General features: G+C 46.8%; 1 protein-coding gene across 1 annotated transcript in view; it reads left to right on the plus strand.

Moving 5' to 3' along the window:
- The window catches only part of LOC128343778 (alkaline ceramidase 1-like), a 41,686-nt gene extending 29,086 nt beyond the window's left edge, over nt 1-12,600 (plus strand). The window contains exons 3-7 of the mRNA XM_053293214.1: nt 1,600-1,714; nt 7,274-7,412; nt 8,250-8,387; nt 11,022-11,165; nt 12,432-12,600. Coding sequence (XP_053149189.1) covers nt 1,600-1,714; nt 7,274-7,412; nt 8,250-8,387; nt 11,022-11,165; nt 12,432-12,600 — 705 coding nt within the window. The remainder of the gene's footprint in view (nt 1-1,599; nt 1,715-7,273; nt 7,413-8,249; nt 8,388-11,021; nt 11,166-12,431) is intronic.
- Nucleotides 12,601-15,580: the final 2,980 nt, after the last annotated feature.

Consider the following 15,580-nt stretch of genomic DNA (forward strand, 5'->3'; position numbering starts at 1 on the left):
CATGCATGATTTTATAGATCTCTATCATGTCTCTTTGCAGTCATCTTTTTTCTAAACTAAAAAGCCCCAGGTGTTGTAGTCTTGCCTCATAAGAAAGGTGCTGTAGGCCCCTGATCATCTTGGTTGCCCTCTTCTGTACCTTCTCCAGTTCAACAATGAGCCTAGCTGTTTATTGCGGGTGGTTGTGGAAAGAACAAAGAAGCCTGTGGCTTTGAGGGTGGAGAATGTGCAGGCCCTTTGGGAGCAGGAGGCAGGATTATACATTCCATTCTTACACCACTGTGCAGTACTTCAGGGGTGCAACACAAGATGGAGAGAAAGAATAATTGGGCCCAGAGTATTTAAGAGAACTTCGTTATGTACCCTGCTGCTTATTGAGATCATCTGGGGAGGGTTGCCTGAGGGTGCCACCAGTGTTCCCTCTAACAGGGATTCCCAGATGTTGTTGACTACAACTCCCATAATCCCCAAGCAAAAGCCATTGCAGCTGGGGATTCTGGGTGTTGTAGTCAACAACATCTGGGAATCTCTGTGAGGGGGAACACTGGGTGCCACCGGAATGTCTCGTGGTGACTCAGAGGTAAGCCTTCTTGGTAGTTGACACCATGTCCTGCTGAGATAAGAGCTGCTCCATCTCTGTTGAAGACACGTCTCTTCAGCCAAGCTTTTTAATCGGATTATATTGATTATTTTAACTTTAAATTTTATATAAGTTTTAAATATTTATTAGTAGGCTTTATTAGTAGACTTTATTAGCCTAAGTTCCAGTTGGCTTATGAGATCACCCGGCATTCCATTTGTATGTGTTGATGTATGTGCATGTGGGTGTGTCCCCCTATCAACTTTGTAATGCCTGAACCAATATGTTCCATATCAGGTACAGTTGTAGGGACACAAAGGGACACCTTGACAGAGTAGTTTGTGATGATATCCATTCAAGATGGCGGACACGTAAACTTTTGATGCACAAGTGGGCTAACTTGTGAATTGCCTAACCAATTTGAACCAAATTTGCTACACCTGTAAGGGCACATAGGATAGTTTGTGATTCACTCTAATTCAAGATGGCGGAGATTTTAGGTACAAGTGGGTTAATTTGTGGACCATCTAACTGATTAGAACCACATTTGGTACAGTTGTAGTGAGTGACACACAGGGACACCTTAACGGCATGGTTTGTGATGATGTCATCCACCTCAATTCAAGATGGCAGACACAGGAATGTTTGAGGTGCAAGTGGGAACCAATCTGGACCAAAATTTGGTACAGTTGTAGGGACAGTGAAAGGAATGTAGATTAGTTCTTAGTGGAAGAACTTGTTTTGTCATAAACTACCTAGAGTCTCCGGTAGTGGGTGTTATATAAATCTGTTTAATTAATCAAATAAATAGGCAGTGCTAAATTCTGGTACTCTTTATGAGCCCCCTAAGAAATGGTGCTCTAGACAACTGCCTACATCTGCCTTTTGGACAGACCAGGCCTGTTTGTCACTCAGATTTTGGAGTGACACAAATTGAATTTTAAAATCTAAGTTTGCAAATTCTTATTATGAACAAAATCATGATTTCATCTGTCCTCCTGCTCTTTTGTATTTTCCAGATCAGCAATATCCCATTTTTCATCTTCCCTCCAGTGATGTTGTGGTTGAATACTCAGTACACCAGTTACCGGTCTGCGCCTCTTCGATGCCTTGTTATCATGGAGATGCTTATAGGTATGTTACCAGAAAATCAGAAATGCCTCCAACCTTTTGTGTACAGGAGGGACTGCACATCTCCAAAATACCTGCCTCTCAAACAGGGGCTTTGCTAGGTACTGAAAAGATCTAGAACCTGGGCCCAATTTTGATCATTAATCATATCTATCTATCTATCTATCTATCTATCTATCTATCTATCATATTTTTATTCGACTCAAAACTTGCATCTCTGGGTGGTTTAGAATTAAAATAATTTAAAACATTAAAACAATTAGAATCATTTAAACATTATGAACATAGGAACAAAGGAAACTGCCATATACTGAGTCAGACCATTGGCCTCTCTAGCTCAGTATTGTCTTCACAGACTGGCAGCGGCTTCTGCAAGGTTGCAGGCAGGAATCTCTCTCAGCCGTATCTTGGAGAAGCCAGGGAGGGAACTTGAAACCTTCGGCTCTTCCCAGAGTGGCTTCATCCCCTGAGGGGAATATCTTGCAGTGCTCACACATCAAGTCTCCCATTCATATGCAACCAGGGCAGACCCTGCTTAGCTATGGGGACAAGTCGTGCTTATTACCACAAGACCAGCTCTCCATTAACATTAAAATAATTTGAAACCAGCATTAAAAATTAAAACCATAAATCTAATTAAAAGCCTGGGTGAATAAATGTGTTTTCAGTGCCTTTTTCAAAGTTGCTAGAGATGGGGAGGCCCTTATTGCAACAGGGAGTGAATTCCAAAGTCCAGGAGCAAAAACAGAGAAGGCCTGTTCCCGAGTAGCCACCAAATGAGTTGGCGGCAACTGCAGAGCAACCTCTCCAGCTGATCTTAACAGGTGGTAGAGCTTGTGGTGAAGAAGAAGTTCTCTTCAATACCTAGGACCTAAACTGTTTAGGGCTTTATAGCACCATGTATTTTGCCCGGAAACTTATCAGCAGCCAGTGTAGTTCTTTCAATACAGGAGTAATATGGTCTCTCCTAGAGAACAACCTGGCTGCCGCATTCTGGACCAACTGCAGTTTACGGACTACGTACAAAGGCAGCCCTATATCAAGCACATTCCAGCCTAGAGGTTACTAGCATATGTACCACAATTTTGAGGTCATTCATCTCAAGAAATGGATGCAACTGGCGTATCAGCCAAAGCTGATAAAAAGTAACTCTGGCCACTGTCTCAACCTGGGACACCAGGGAGAGGTTTGGATCCATAAGCACCCCCAGACTGTGTAACCTGTTCCTTCTGGGGGAGCGTGACCCCCATCCAGAACTGGCAGATCAAAATTGTCTCCCCGAGTTCTGACCCCACATAATAAGTACCTCTGTCTTATCTGGATTCAGTCTCAGTTTGTTATCTCTCATCCAGCCCGTCACTGCCACCAGGCAGGCATTTAGGGAGGTTATGCCCTCTCCCAATGATGTTGACATGAAGAAATAGATTTGGGTATCATCAGCATACTGATAATACCCTGCACCAAATCTCCTAATGATCTCTCCCTGGGGTCTCATGCAGATGTTAAACAACACCAGAGACAATACGGAGTCCTGAGGGACACCATAGGAAAGTTCAGATTTGGAAGAACAATAGCCTCCAAGAGGCACCATCTGGAATCTGCCCGTGAGTTAGGAGCGGAACCACTACAAAGCAGTGCCTCCCACTCCCAATTGCCTCAGCCATTCCAGAAGGATACTATGGTCAATAGTATTGAAAGCCGCCAAGAGATCCAAGAGGACCAAGAGAGTCACTCCCTCTGTCAATTCCCAATTGGAGATCATCCATCAGGCTGACCTAGGCAGTCTCCACCCCATAGTCCGCCCCATATGCCCCTCAAAGAATATACACATGTTTTTAAAAGCCTCTAATATTATTATACAGGAGCTATAAATATGGAAGCAGCGGAGAGCTTGGTGAGGCCAGGAGTTCTCTTCTCTGCTCCGTGTAGGCACCTCCACTGCTGTACCTCCATGATGAAAGAGGTCATTGTGGATAAAATATTAATAATGGCTAGGAATATATCAGGCAAGTAAGAAAGAGACTGAAATCCAAACTCAATGGTGGTAACACTATCAAACCAATCAGCACATGGGCAATTCCTGTAATCTGATATACAGCAGGTATTGTTGATTGGACATAAGCAGAATTGGATGCTCTGGATCAGAAAACCAGGAAAATAATGACCATCAATCATGCCCTGCATCCAAGAAGTGATATTGATAGGCTGTACCTGCCAAGAAATGAAGGTGAACATTAAAGGTATCGGCCTCTGTTTCAACAACAGTACCAACCTCGCAGGGTCAAGTTTCTTATCGAGGCTGATCTCATCAATACGAGAGGACCCGTTCCAAGGACTCGTCCTAAGGACTCGTTCTTCACCAGGTCGTTGAGGGCCACTTCCTGATCCAGCAAGCGCTGGAACAAGAGGAAGGTGGAGTTCCACCCGGTATCTACATCTGCGGGGATGAGATGCAGTGGAAGCCCATGGACACACTGCCGCTCGCGAAGCAGGCACCTGGACTTCTCACTCCGGTGGAAGTGGGCTGCAATCTTGTGGGACTTCTCTACAAGCGCAGCCATGGCAGCAACAGCACCTACCATGGGGTGGCCATGTTCCCTGGATGCCTTTGCCTCCTTGAGGCCAAGTGGATCCCTGATAGTCAGGTGGAGCCTGTGTGCCATGCAGCGGATGTTCACACACTCCAACTCTGACTCTATTGCTGCCGTGACATTGGAGCCATTGTCTGTCACAATGAAGCCCCGGGAGAGGTGTGGCAACCTGCCTATCCACTCCTCAATTCGGTGGCCGAGTAATGCTGCCACCTCCTCCTTGGTATGCTTGGCATCCAAAGTCTCCATGTGCAAGACAGCCCACCTGTGCTGAAATGCAGTGTGGGATTCACTGGAGCACCACAGGTCCACTCTCTCTCGAGACCCCACCAGTTGGCATTCAGGGCCAGGAAAGCAGCGTGCATCACACTCACACTGTTCCACAGCTCAGTGGTGAAATACATGCTGGTGCCAACCAGTGCTGCACGCATCATGGCTGACACGAGCTCCCTGCATCACCTGTACAGGGAGGGGACCACGTTCCAGCTGAACGTGGTCCTTGAAGGGATGGTGTAGTTGGGTGCTAGCAGCTGAAATATCCAGTGGAAGCCAGAGTTCTCAACCACCTAAAAAGGCTGGTCGTCAGTGGCCATCACCTCCCTATGAGCTGGGTGACGAGATGTGGGTCCACGTGACCAGGTCGCTTCTTGCCCGACGACTGCATCCACCACTTGATTGGCAGTGTGCCCAGCTTCATGGAAGCTGGCGCACCGCCCTTGTCAGCGGTAGTTGCAACCACACAAGGTGCACTAGCGCTGCCAGCGGAGTCAAGGAGATCAGGGTGACACTGTCGCATGTGTTGCCACATTGAGGTCATCCCCAGATGCTTAGCATCCTTGCCCTGACTGACCTGTGCCCTGCAGTGGGCACAGCGAGCAGCATTTGGGGTATCTTGAGGAACCTCAAAATGCCACCACTGCTCTGGGTGGCCTCTGACACCCTGGGCGTTGTCTCTTGGGTGGCGGCGGACCTAGTGGGGTTTCTGGTGTTTGCCCACCACCGTCACCCACCCCCCTTCCACCCTGCACAGAAGAAGAAAGGCCTGGCTTCACTGGAGGAGGGGCTGCCCCACCACCTCAGCAGCAGACCCTTCCTCCTTGGAGCCAGACTGGGAGGACCCATCACTGGACTCCGCCATGACCTGGACATCATCAGGGCTCCCCCCCCCACTGAGTGGAGAGAGGAGCATTGGAAGGGCTGCAAGAAGGAGGGAAAATCTGACTGCACTGCCTGCTTTCAATCCCCTGCCCTCCACCCCTGCCCCAGAAGCAGCTTCCCTGGCAGGAGAGCCCCCCACACCACCAGGCATCACCTGATGGACCCACCACTGGTCCAGGACCTGGCTCGTCGGCAGCAGGCTTCTCTAGATAGGAGAGCCTTCATGCCACCACCTCACCTGGGCCAAAGAATTTGCTGATGGGGACCTGTGGGACCCCAGGATGGCATCTTCTCTGCCCCCCACCATGGCCTCCTCACCAGCTTGGGGACCCCTCCCACATCTGCCTGCCACCCTGCTGTGAGCTTTGCTCCCCACACAATGCTCAGGCATTCCTGAAGACCCTGGGGCTTTTTTAAAAAATTGGAAAAATGTTTTTTTAAAATGGAGGGGGGATTTTTTTAAAAACTATTTGAGGGGAAAAAACTTTTTTTTAGCCTATTGGGGGGAACCTTTTTTAAAAAAAGAAACCCTATTTAAAGAAAACCCCTTTTAAAACAAGCCTACCCACCCACTCCACCCACAGCAATACAATACAATAAAAAAACAATGCAATGAATAAAGTACACAATGCGGGGACCTGTAAAAACAAGAAACAAACTGTAAAGAAAAAACACAGAAAATATACCTCCCCACACCCAAACACAAAAGGAGGCCCTATTTAAGGAGCACTAAAGGGGGGAAAGGGGATAACAAAAAGTAATCATTTACCCCCTCATTGTCCTGGAGATCTTCTGCCCCACACACTGTTCAGGAGAAAAAAGAAGGAATTCCAGACCAGTGGCAGGCTGGCACAGCACGGGTGGGCAGGCACAGCTGGGGCGGGGGTAGGGCAGAATGAAAAGCTTCCCAGCTATTTCACCCCAATGAAATCAAGCAACACAAGTCACACAAAATGGAGGACAACATCTTAAAATGGCCTCTAGAACCATCGAACCAGCTCGAACAGGCTCGAACTGAACCTGACTCAATCAGTTTGAACTCAGACTAGCATTGCCAAGGCAATGCCCTGTTTGGTCGAAGTTCGAACCTTTCAACCGAACCGGTTCAAATTTGAACCGGTTCGAATTTGAACTGGTTTGCACATCCCTACTTGGGATGCGTTTTATGAAAAGCAATATATAAATTGAACAATCAATTTCTTTTTTCTTTTTTCTTTTTTGCATCCCATGCTACAACTTTAGAATGGCTGGGCAGAAAGTTCTCAAAATTCATATGGTGTTAGCACATGATAGTAGCATTAAATGTGTGGATGTTAAAGGAACTCAGTCTACCCGCTGAATTAATTATGAGGTTCCCATTGATCCCTATGGGTAAATTAGTATTTAAATTGGAAATTTGAGTGCAGCCCTTACTAGTGATGCCTCCTGTTCATTGCACGTATTTTCTCAATTTTAGATCCTACCCCTATGGGGTCAGGAGCCAAAGTTTCTGGGTCAGAGAGTGTTGGCTGCCGTTATGCCAGGATCTACCCAGTTTCATAGTCAGGGACTGAATACTAGGGTTCAGATTGTTTGGAATCACTTTCCCTGAATCCCAGCTGTCTGTGAACTGGTTGTGGTCAGTGGTAGGGGAGAAATTCATTCTGGATCTGCTTAGAGGCCCTCTCATCTTTGGGACCATAAATAATTGGAAATCAGTTGGTATGGGGAAGGACTTCTGGGGCTGTGTTTGTGTAGACCAAAGTCCTTATAGCTCATGCTGAAGCTCTGGAAGGAAGATCTGAGAGAAACCAGATCTCTTTGATGTCAACAGGTGTCTTCTCCATGTATTTCCATTCAACCCTCAGCTATGCTGGGCAGATGCTAGATGAGCTGTCCATCCTGTGGACGTTGAGCATGTGCTATGTTTTATGGCTTCCATCACATCATCTTCCACGTTTCATCAAGAACAGGTAGTAATATCAAGTCCCAGCTGAATCCAGTTGGAAAAATCAGTTTTTGATGGCCTCTAATTAGATGACTTCTCACACCCTTAGCATTTATATTAGCCTTAAGGGAGGGGTACTCAAATGTGGGTGCCCAGTTGTTGTTGGACCACAACATGCATCATCCTACAGTGGCCAAAGTTGCTGTGTTTTCTTGGTAAAATACAGGAGGGGTTTACCATTGCCGCCTTCTGCGCAGTATGAAAAGATGCCTTTGTGATTGTCACTTAAGTGACCATCTTTCCTTTGTCGCTGCTGCCCAATGTAGGTGCCTGCTTACTTTAGCTGGGCAGCTGGGATGACCTTTGCACCTTGGGTGACTTTGGGTGACCCTACTGGGAGTATACCTCCCGGCATACTTTGCTCATATAGAGAATATGAAATATAGGCAAAGCATCAAGCATCAAAACAAGGTGGATTACAAAGGGCTTTCTATAGAAAATAATTCCAAGGAGCTTAATTCTGAATACAAAATCTTACCCACAGCTTCCCCAAGTTTCAAAGAGTCAGGTGAGGTGCTAGAAAGCAACCTGACAGCCTTCTGAATTTACCCCTTTTAATTCCAAAATTTCTCATGAGCGAGCAGAAATTATCAACTGGAGATATATATCAGCATATAAAGTCCCAAGGGCAATGTAGCAGGTTTTAATTTCTTTTGGATGATATTTTTGTGACCTTGTCCCTCTATTCCTTCCTTAAGCTCTGGTGGGTGTCTCATTCCAAATGCTGGGGAGAGATTCCAGACCATCATGGATCTTCAGAGCTATTTTGTCCCTGAGCACACCTCTGTCTTTATATCCCTAGGGAACAATTCAACTGGATAGTAGCCATTGTAACGGTTTTCAGCACCCTGATGTCCTTTCTGAAGCCAGCACTGAATGCTTATGTACTGAATACTTTCGTATTGCACTTCTTCTATATGATGTTCCAGGAAGTGAAAACGTAAGAACGAGCTGAGAATTACGAGTCCCAGACCAAGACAAGTGCTGGAGCACGTACATCAGCTGGGTCTCCAATGATAACATTATGAATTTATGAATTGGGGACCTTTTGTGGCCAGCTGCATATTCTGTTCTAGATGGGGTGTGGGTGGATGACCAAGCTGCGGCCTCTGCTGAGGAAGGGATCTGAGTGCCAGCAAGAATTCTCGAAGTGACATAGACCTTGGATAGGGACTTACAAGTTAGCCAAAGAGGTCAGGACCTTGGACAGCACCAAGCAGGTGCAAAGGAATGGAGTAGGAATGTACAAAATGTTTTGATGATAAATTGTTTTGATTTGAAACAGGCTGTTTTGGGTGTTTTGAGCTGGAAACAAAGTGGAGAACGTTTTGATGTTTCACATGCCATTTTGGAGGCCTGTTTTCCCTTTGCTGATCGTTTTTCTGGCACTGGTTTCTGATTGGCTTGAGATCTCCTTGCTTCTTGGTTGGCTTGTTAGCATACAAATCAAGTGCTGTCACGGGCAACTGTGCCCTCATTGGCTGGGTGGAAGGCAGTTGGGGGAACCAAAAAGAGGGAGTTTCAAAATGTATTCAAAGGGACAGGGAGGCAGAGAGGATCCTTTAACTTCTCATGGTAAGTCTAGAAGCTTTGTTTTTTGTCAGACCATTAGTCCATCTAGGTCAGTATTGTGTACAGTACACAGAGTCAGACTGCTCCCAGGTTACAGGCAGGAGTCTCTCCCTCAGCCCTATATCCGGAGATGCCAGGGAGGGAACCTGGAATCTACACACACACACACACACACACACACACACACACACAGATGCTCTTCTCAGAGAGTGGCCCCATCCCCTCAGGAGGAATATCTTAGAGTGCAGCTCACCTTTCTTCCTACTCCTTCCATCCTGTTCAGAGTCTTCAGACAGCTGAGCTCAGAGCTGAACTGCCCAAGCCATGACTACTCTGTCCTCCTGTCTCTGTGGCAGGCAGGATGGAAGGAAAGAGGGTTTGATTTTGTGGTTTTCTCAGCACTAATATGGTGTCCTATTGCTGCTATAAATATCTGGTTTTGCTGGATCTCAGATTGACAAAGGCAGAACTTACCTTCCTTCCATGAGTTACGGTTTGTTTTGTTTGTGAGATAGTGTTGTGACGAGAAATGGACAGTGGCAGTGCTCGCTCTCTCTCTGCAATATTTATTTGTGATTGCTGCGATGACTTCCATGTCTGGCCTTGAGATGAATTTGTGCTTCACTCACTGCTCTGGTCTGCTCTGCAATCTATATTGCAATGTATAGTTAATCAAACTGTGGCTGAGGTTGCTCAAGGAGCTTATGGCTATGCTTGCTGCTCAGGGTGCTGCTGTGGCAGGAGTTGTCATGCTAGGAAGTAAGAAGTAAGAATTGTGTGTGTGAGGAAAAACTTGTGCCAATGATGTTACTGCAGCACAGGCACTGTGGCTGCCAGTGGATTCTGGGTCAGTGATTCTTTTCTGGGCCATTTTTGGACTGTGTTTGAAATCTGTGTTGCAGGGGACAGATTCCCTTTTACAGAGTGGCTCTGCAGGATTGCAAGGCAGGGTTGCAAAATGCATTGCAAATGCAAACTGCAAATTTGCAAAGCAAAACTTGTGTTCACTCTGTGAGTGCAACTTGCTCCGGTCATAGAGAGCAATGGGTAAACTTGAAACACTCTATTGTTCTGCATGGGAATCACCCCAGGACACCAAAGGGGGTTGTGTGGTATGGCATGATGGGTGCTACCTACTACTCAATCCACAAAAGAAATGGGCAAGCGTGTGATCTTTAACAAATTTTTAATCTTTCTCCGAAACCTCCATAGGATCCAATGGAGTTTTAGGGAAAGGTTAAAAATGTGTTCAAAATTGCCTGCATGCCCATTTCTTTTGTTCTTGCTGGCTGTTGTCCAAATTGAGTATTTTGACCTTACCCCATCCCTAGGGAAGACTCTGTACCTTGAAAGGATATAGGCTCAGTGGTTACTTCACCAGAGGCCACATCTGCATGTAAAAAATGGACCAGTGCTTCCTCCACCTGTGTATACACACACACACACACACACACACACACACACACACACAATATCAGTCTTGGAGACTGCAGATAGGAGGGGGAACTGGCTGCGTGGGCTTCCTTCTGGCATGAAGGACAACCCCAGCAGCCAATCACAGACAGAATGGGGGAGGAGCTTCCTCCCTCAACTCTGGTTACAGCTCGCTGTAAGTCCAATTCTGCCTTCGGATGAACACAAACCGTAGGTAGAAGCAGCGAAACTGACTACTACCCGAGGGTTAAAATTAGAGTTTGGGAAGTGAAACCTCAGGTTGTTTTTCTGGCGGAACCATGGTCGCACACAATCAGATATACAAGAAATCCAACCTTGGGTTCCTTCACCTCTGGTTTCCCGTTATGTGCGAATGTGGCCATTGAGTCTCCTTCATTCTCAGGATATTGAACAAGTGTCTGAAACTAACAGGCATAAACAGTGACTCATGCAGAGAGAGACAGGACCTTCCAGTTATTCAGTCTGTGTAATTCTTGCAATTCTCTTGTGGCCACCAGTCAGCCTAACGGAAGGATCTAACCATCATGGATCTTGGCCTTTTCCTCAGGAATCACAATCATTTCCCCTCCATTCAACGAACTGTTGTGATGGCGACAGGGTGGTGGACAATTGCCATCGTCTGCTGGATTGTGGACAGGTTTCTTTGTGAGTTCTGCCACAAGATCAACTTCAGATACTTACACAGCTTGTGGTAAGAGAGAAAGGATTCTTTTACATATCATGCAGAAACACATTTTATAAAGTTTAGTTGATGTCGGGAGAGCAACCAGTTTAGGGCTGAAGAACTGAATCCTCAGCCTCGGGTGGGGGTGGGTGGCTCCTAACTGGCAGCTTCCAAATTTCCAGAAAACTATATTTAGGAAAAGCTGTATAATGGGAGGTCAGGAACTGGCTACCCTCAGTCCAATCCTGGCCCCATTAGGAACGCCCAGTCATTTCTTTCTCTTCCATGCTTTCTGGAACAGCTCAAAGTTGTCTTTCCCCAGTAATGTAGTTGCAAATTCAGAAGTGCAGGGACTCTGCATGGCAGCCCTTATGCCCATTCACACCCCAACAGCCAGAGAAGCTGAGAAGTACCGGCACTCTGTCCCTGTGCGTCCCCCCTCCACTACACCACTGGTGTTTCCAGATAGAGAAATACTCTGAAAACTTTAGCTTTTTTCATTTTATCCACTTTGCATCCAGATGATGTACTTCCCTGCTGCACAATTTCATAGCGCCATCTGCTGGCCATTTGATGCCAATCCTAAAGTAGTCTCAAAAGACATAGTTTCTCATAATGGATTGCCCACAAATGGTAAGCAGATGGCCCTGTGAAATTGCACAAAGAGGAAGTACAAAATCTGGATAGGGAATGGATGAGCGAGAAGACCTTCCATTTTTAAATGGAGTATGTCTGAAAACAGCCAGGTTCAGAAGAAAACAAAGAGCAATATGCAAGAATAAGGAAAGGAGCTTAACTACCTTCCTCATACATCCCACCCTCTTTCTCTCTCTCTTGTCCTTGAAGCTGCTGCAGAGTGAAAGCAGGAAAAAAACTGGAGGAACACGGGTAATAGATGCAAAAACTATATCACAAAACCCTGTTCAAACATTACAGGCAATTCCAGAAACAGGAAATGGGGTGGGTGCACAGGAAGTGATCTTGTAGCAAACTACTCTGGAGCAGGGAAGGATCTCTAATAGAGCAAATCTGTGCAGGATATGGGTCTCTACTAGGGGAGCTGGGCCCAAATTTCCTACTTAAATCACAGTTTCCCCATAGGGATCAATAAGAAACTCAAAAAGATTAATACATCCCGAATGGCTGGACAGAAAACTCTGAAACCCATGGATTTTGCAATGATTTTTAAACCAAGTTTTATTTTTATTTATAGATCCCGCCCCCCCCCTTGCAGTAGCCAGCAGTAATTTCTGCCTCTTGACCACACACTTCTCCATTTCCTTTGCTCTACAGGCACATCTTTATCCTCATAGCCATCCATCACGCTGTGACCCTCATCACATTCTGTGATGTTTTCTATGACTTGTCGTGCAGTGAACCCAAGGTGGTCTACTGGCCCAGGAACTTTGGTCCATTGGCGCTGCCGTACGTGGTGTTCCAGAGATCAAATAAATCGTATTAGAGGGACTGCGAGATTTAGGCATAGTTAGTGGGGAACTAACTAACTAACACTGGCATAATTAGTGTAGAAACACATGTGCTGTCCCCTCCTTCGTACCAAAGAATTTAAGTGCGCAACAGCCTATTTACCAACGATACTTTGCAAGGGAAGACAATAGAGATGTGCACGAATCACAAATTGCCATTCATTTCTTGGTTGTCAAAACCATGAATCTGGCCATCTCAAAACTAGGTCGATTCGATTTGGTCTTGATTTGTTAAATCAAATTCAAATTGATTTGACCTATGCTGTGGTGGGTGGGGAGGAGAGCTGCTGATATACTTTAAAAAGAAAACAGCACTGGGGTACCCCAAAATTAATTACCTTCATTGCAGAGCCTGCAGCGGTGATCCGAACCGCCAGTGCCACCATCTCCCTGCGGCCGCTGGCTGCTCCTATGAAGAAGAGGTGCCTGGCGCCTGCCTGCTTGAAAGTAGTAGTTTAAATTTTAAGGCTCCACTCCTCTGGAAGGAGCGGGGACACCATAGCACATAGGAACGTAGGGACACAGGAAGCTGCCATATACTGAGTCAGACCGTTGGTCTACCTAGCTCAGTATTGTCTTCACAGACTGGCAGCAGTTTCTCCAAGGTATCTCTCTCAGCCCTCTCTTGGAGAAGCCAGGGAGGGAACTGGGAACCTTCTGCAGGAAAGCAGGCAGGTGCTCTTCCCAGAGCGGCTCCATCGCCTGAGAGGAATATCCTATAAGGGCTGGCAGTGTTGGGGAGGTGGCAATCACCACCCCCTCCCCACTTTCGGCCTCAAATGGTCCACTGTGGCGCTCACGTGCAGAGTTGGCAGCAGCTGGGGAGGTGGCAATCAGCCTGCCATCCCTCCTTGCGGCCAGCCTGCTTGGCCACTAGCACTCAAATGAGAACTGCGCCGGGCCCCTTTTAAATGGCCTCTGTGCAGGCATTGTGGCACACCGCAAAAGCACTGGAGTGCTATCAAATAAGACCACCAAGCAACTCCATTAAATGGCCTCCCCGTGCCTGTGCAAAGGCCATTTAAAGCAGCCCAGCGCAGTTCTCATTTGAGTCCTAGCAGCCAGACAGGCCATCTGTGGGGTGGGATGGTGGGCCAGTTACCACCTCCCCAGTCGCTGCCAACTCTGCAAGTGAGCCCCACGGCGGGCCAGGTGAGGCTGGCAGCAGGGATGGGGGTGGTGGGTATGATCACCACCTCCCCACCTCTGTCAGCCCTACTATGGTGTCTCCGCTCCCACCAGAGGAGCTAAGTGGGCAGGTGCCAGGCCCCTCTACTTAACAGGGGCGGCTGGTGGCCCCAGGTGGGTGGTGACCCTGGTGGGTCAGGTCACTGCTGCAGGCTCTGCAATAAAGGTAATTAATTAATTTCGGGATGCCCCAGCACCATTTTCTTTTAAAAGTATTTCAGACAGAGGCTCTCCTCTCCCCTCACCCATTTCATTGAAGGCTGAATCAATTCAGCTAGATTCAGTTTGAATCTGGCTGATTTCGATTCGACCTTGAAAAGAATCACCCCTTTTGCGGGGTGAAACATTCAAATCAGCCAGATTCAAGTAGACTCAGCTGCCAAATTGATGTGCACATCTCTAGAAGACAACTTATACAAATTTGTGGCACTCACACACAGCATGGACATCAAAAGCTAGCGAGCGAACCGGTTAGGGTACAATTTACACGGCAAAAAGGAAACCTGATTGAGCCAGGTTTGACTGTCAAGGTTTCCCCAGAAGGACCCTGGCAGTTGTTGGTTGGTTTGCATGGCTCAAAAAAAAAAAAAAAAAAGAGCTTCTGAGAATTCCGTTGGTGGTGGCTTCCCAGAAGTGTAGATCCCCGGATGGATCTTTATTTATTTATTTATTTATTACAAAATCCCAGGCAGCTTTGCCACTTTCAGAAAAGTCCCCAAGGAGACATATAATTATTGAAATGACTGACTGACTGACTGAATGAATGAATAAAATATTGGGGCTTGGAGGCTGTTCTGGACTGGCCGACAAGCTGAAAATTAATCCAGATAAGCTTGGCTGACAAGTAACTAATTAGCATTAATTAAAGTAATTAATTAATTAAAATTAATCCAGACAAGCTTGGCTGACAAGCTGAAAATTAATCCAGACAAGCCAGAAGTGCTCTGGATTGATAAAACTGACCATCCTAGTAGTGGGGTAAATCTGGTCTTGGACAGGGTCACAATCCCCCTGAAAGTGCATGTCCACAGCTTGGGGGTATTTCTGGACTCAACACTGTCCTTGGAGGCACAGGGGACGGTGGAGTGCGGAAGTGCCTTTTACCAGCTACAGCTAGTGCTTGTATAGTGTTAACAGGGAAAGGTGTAACTCCAAACTGCAAATGCAAATGTCCTGTGTGCAAACGCTGAGGTTCCAGCTTCTTACCATTGTGGATTTTCTGGTGGAGTGGACTGAAGTCCACCTTCACTGGTCACTCTAGGGTCACCATTGCAGTGTGGAGATGGGGTCGGAGCTCAGTGGAGGAGCATCTGCTTTGCCCGCTGAACATTCCAGTTTCAATCCCTGGCAGTGTCTCCAGGCAGGTCTTCTGGGAAAGACCTTTCTCTCAAATTCTGGTGAGTTGCTGCCAATCAGCAATATTGAACTAGCTCAGGGCTGCACAGCTTTGGCTCTCCGGCTGGTTTTGGACCACAGCTCTCATCAGTGTTCCCTCTAATTGGGATTCCCAGAGGTTGTTGACTACAACTCCCAGAATCCCCAGCTGCAATGGCTTTTGCTTGGGGATTCTGGGAGTTGTAGTCCACATCAGCTGGGAATCCCTCTTAGAGGGAACACTGGCTCCCATCATCCCCACTCACAGCGGCTTGTAGACATGATGATGATGATGATGATGATGATGATGATGATCAATTTCTATACTGCCCTTCCAAAAATGGCTCAGGGCGGTTTACAAAGAGAGATAACAAACAAAGCTGGCTCCCTGTC

This window comes from Hemicordylus capensis, chromosome 2, assembly GCF_027244095.1.
Source record: "Hemicordylus capensis ecotype Gifberg chromosome 2, rHemCap1.1.pri, whole genome shotgun sequence".
Classification (NCBI taxonomy): domain Eukaryota; kingdom Metazoa; phylum Chordata; class Lepidosauria; order Squamata; family Cordylidae; genus Hemicordylus; species Hemicordylus capensis.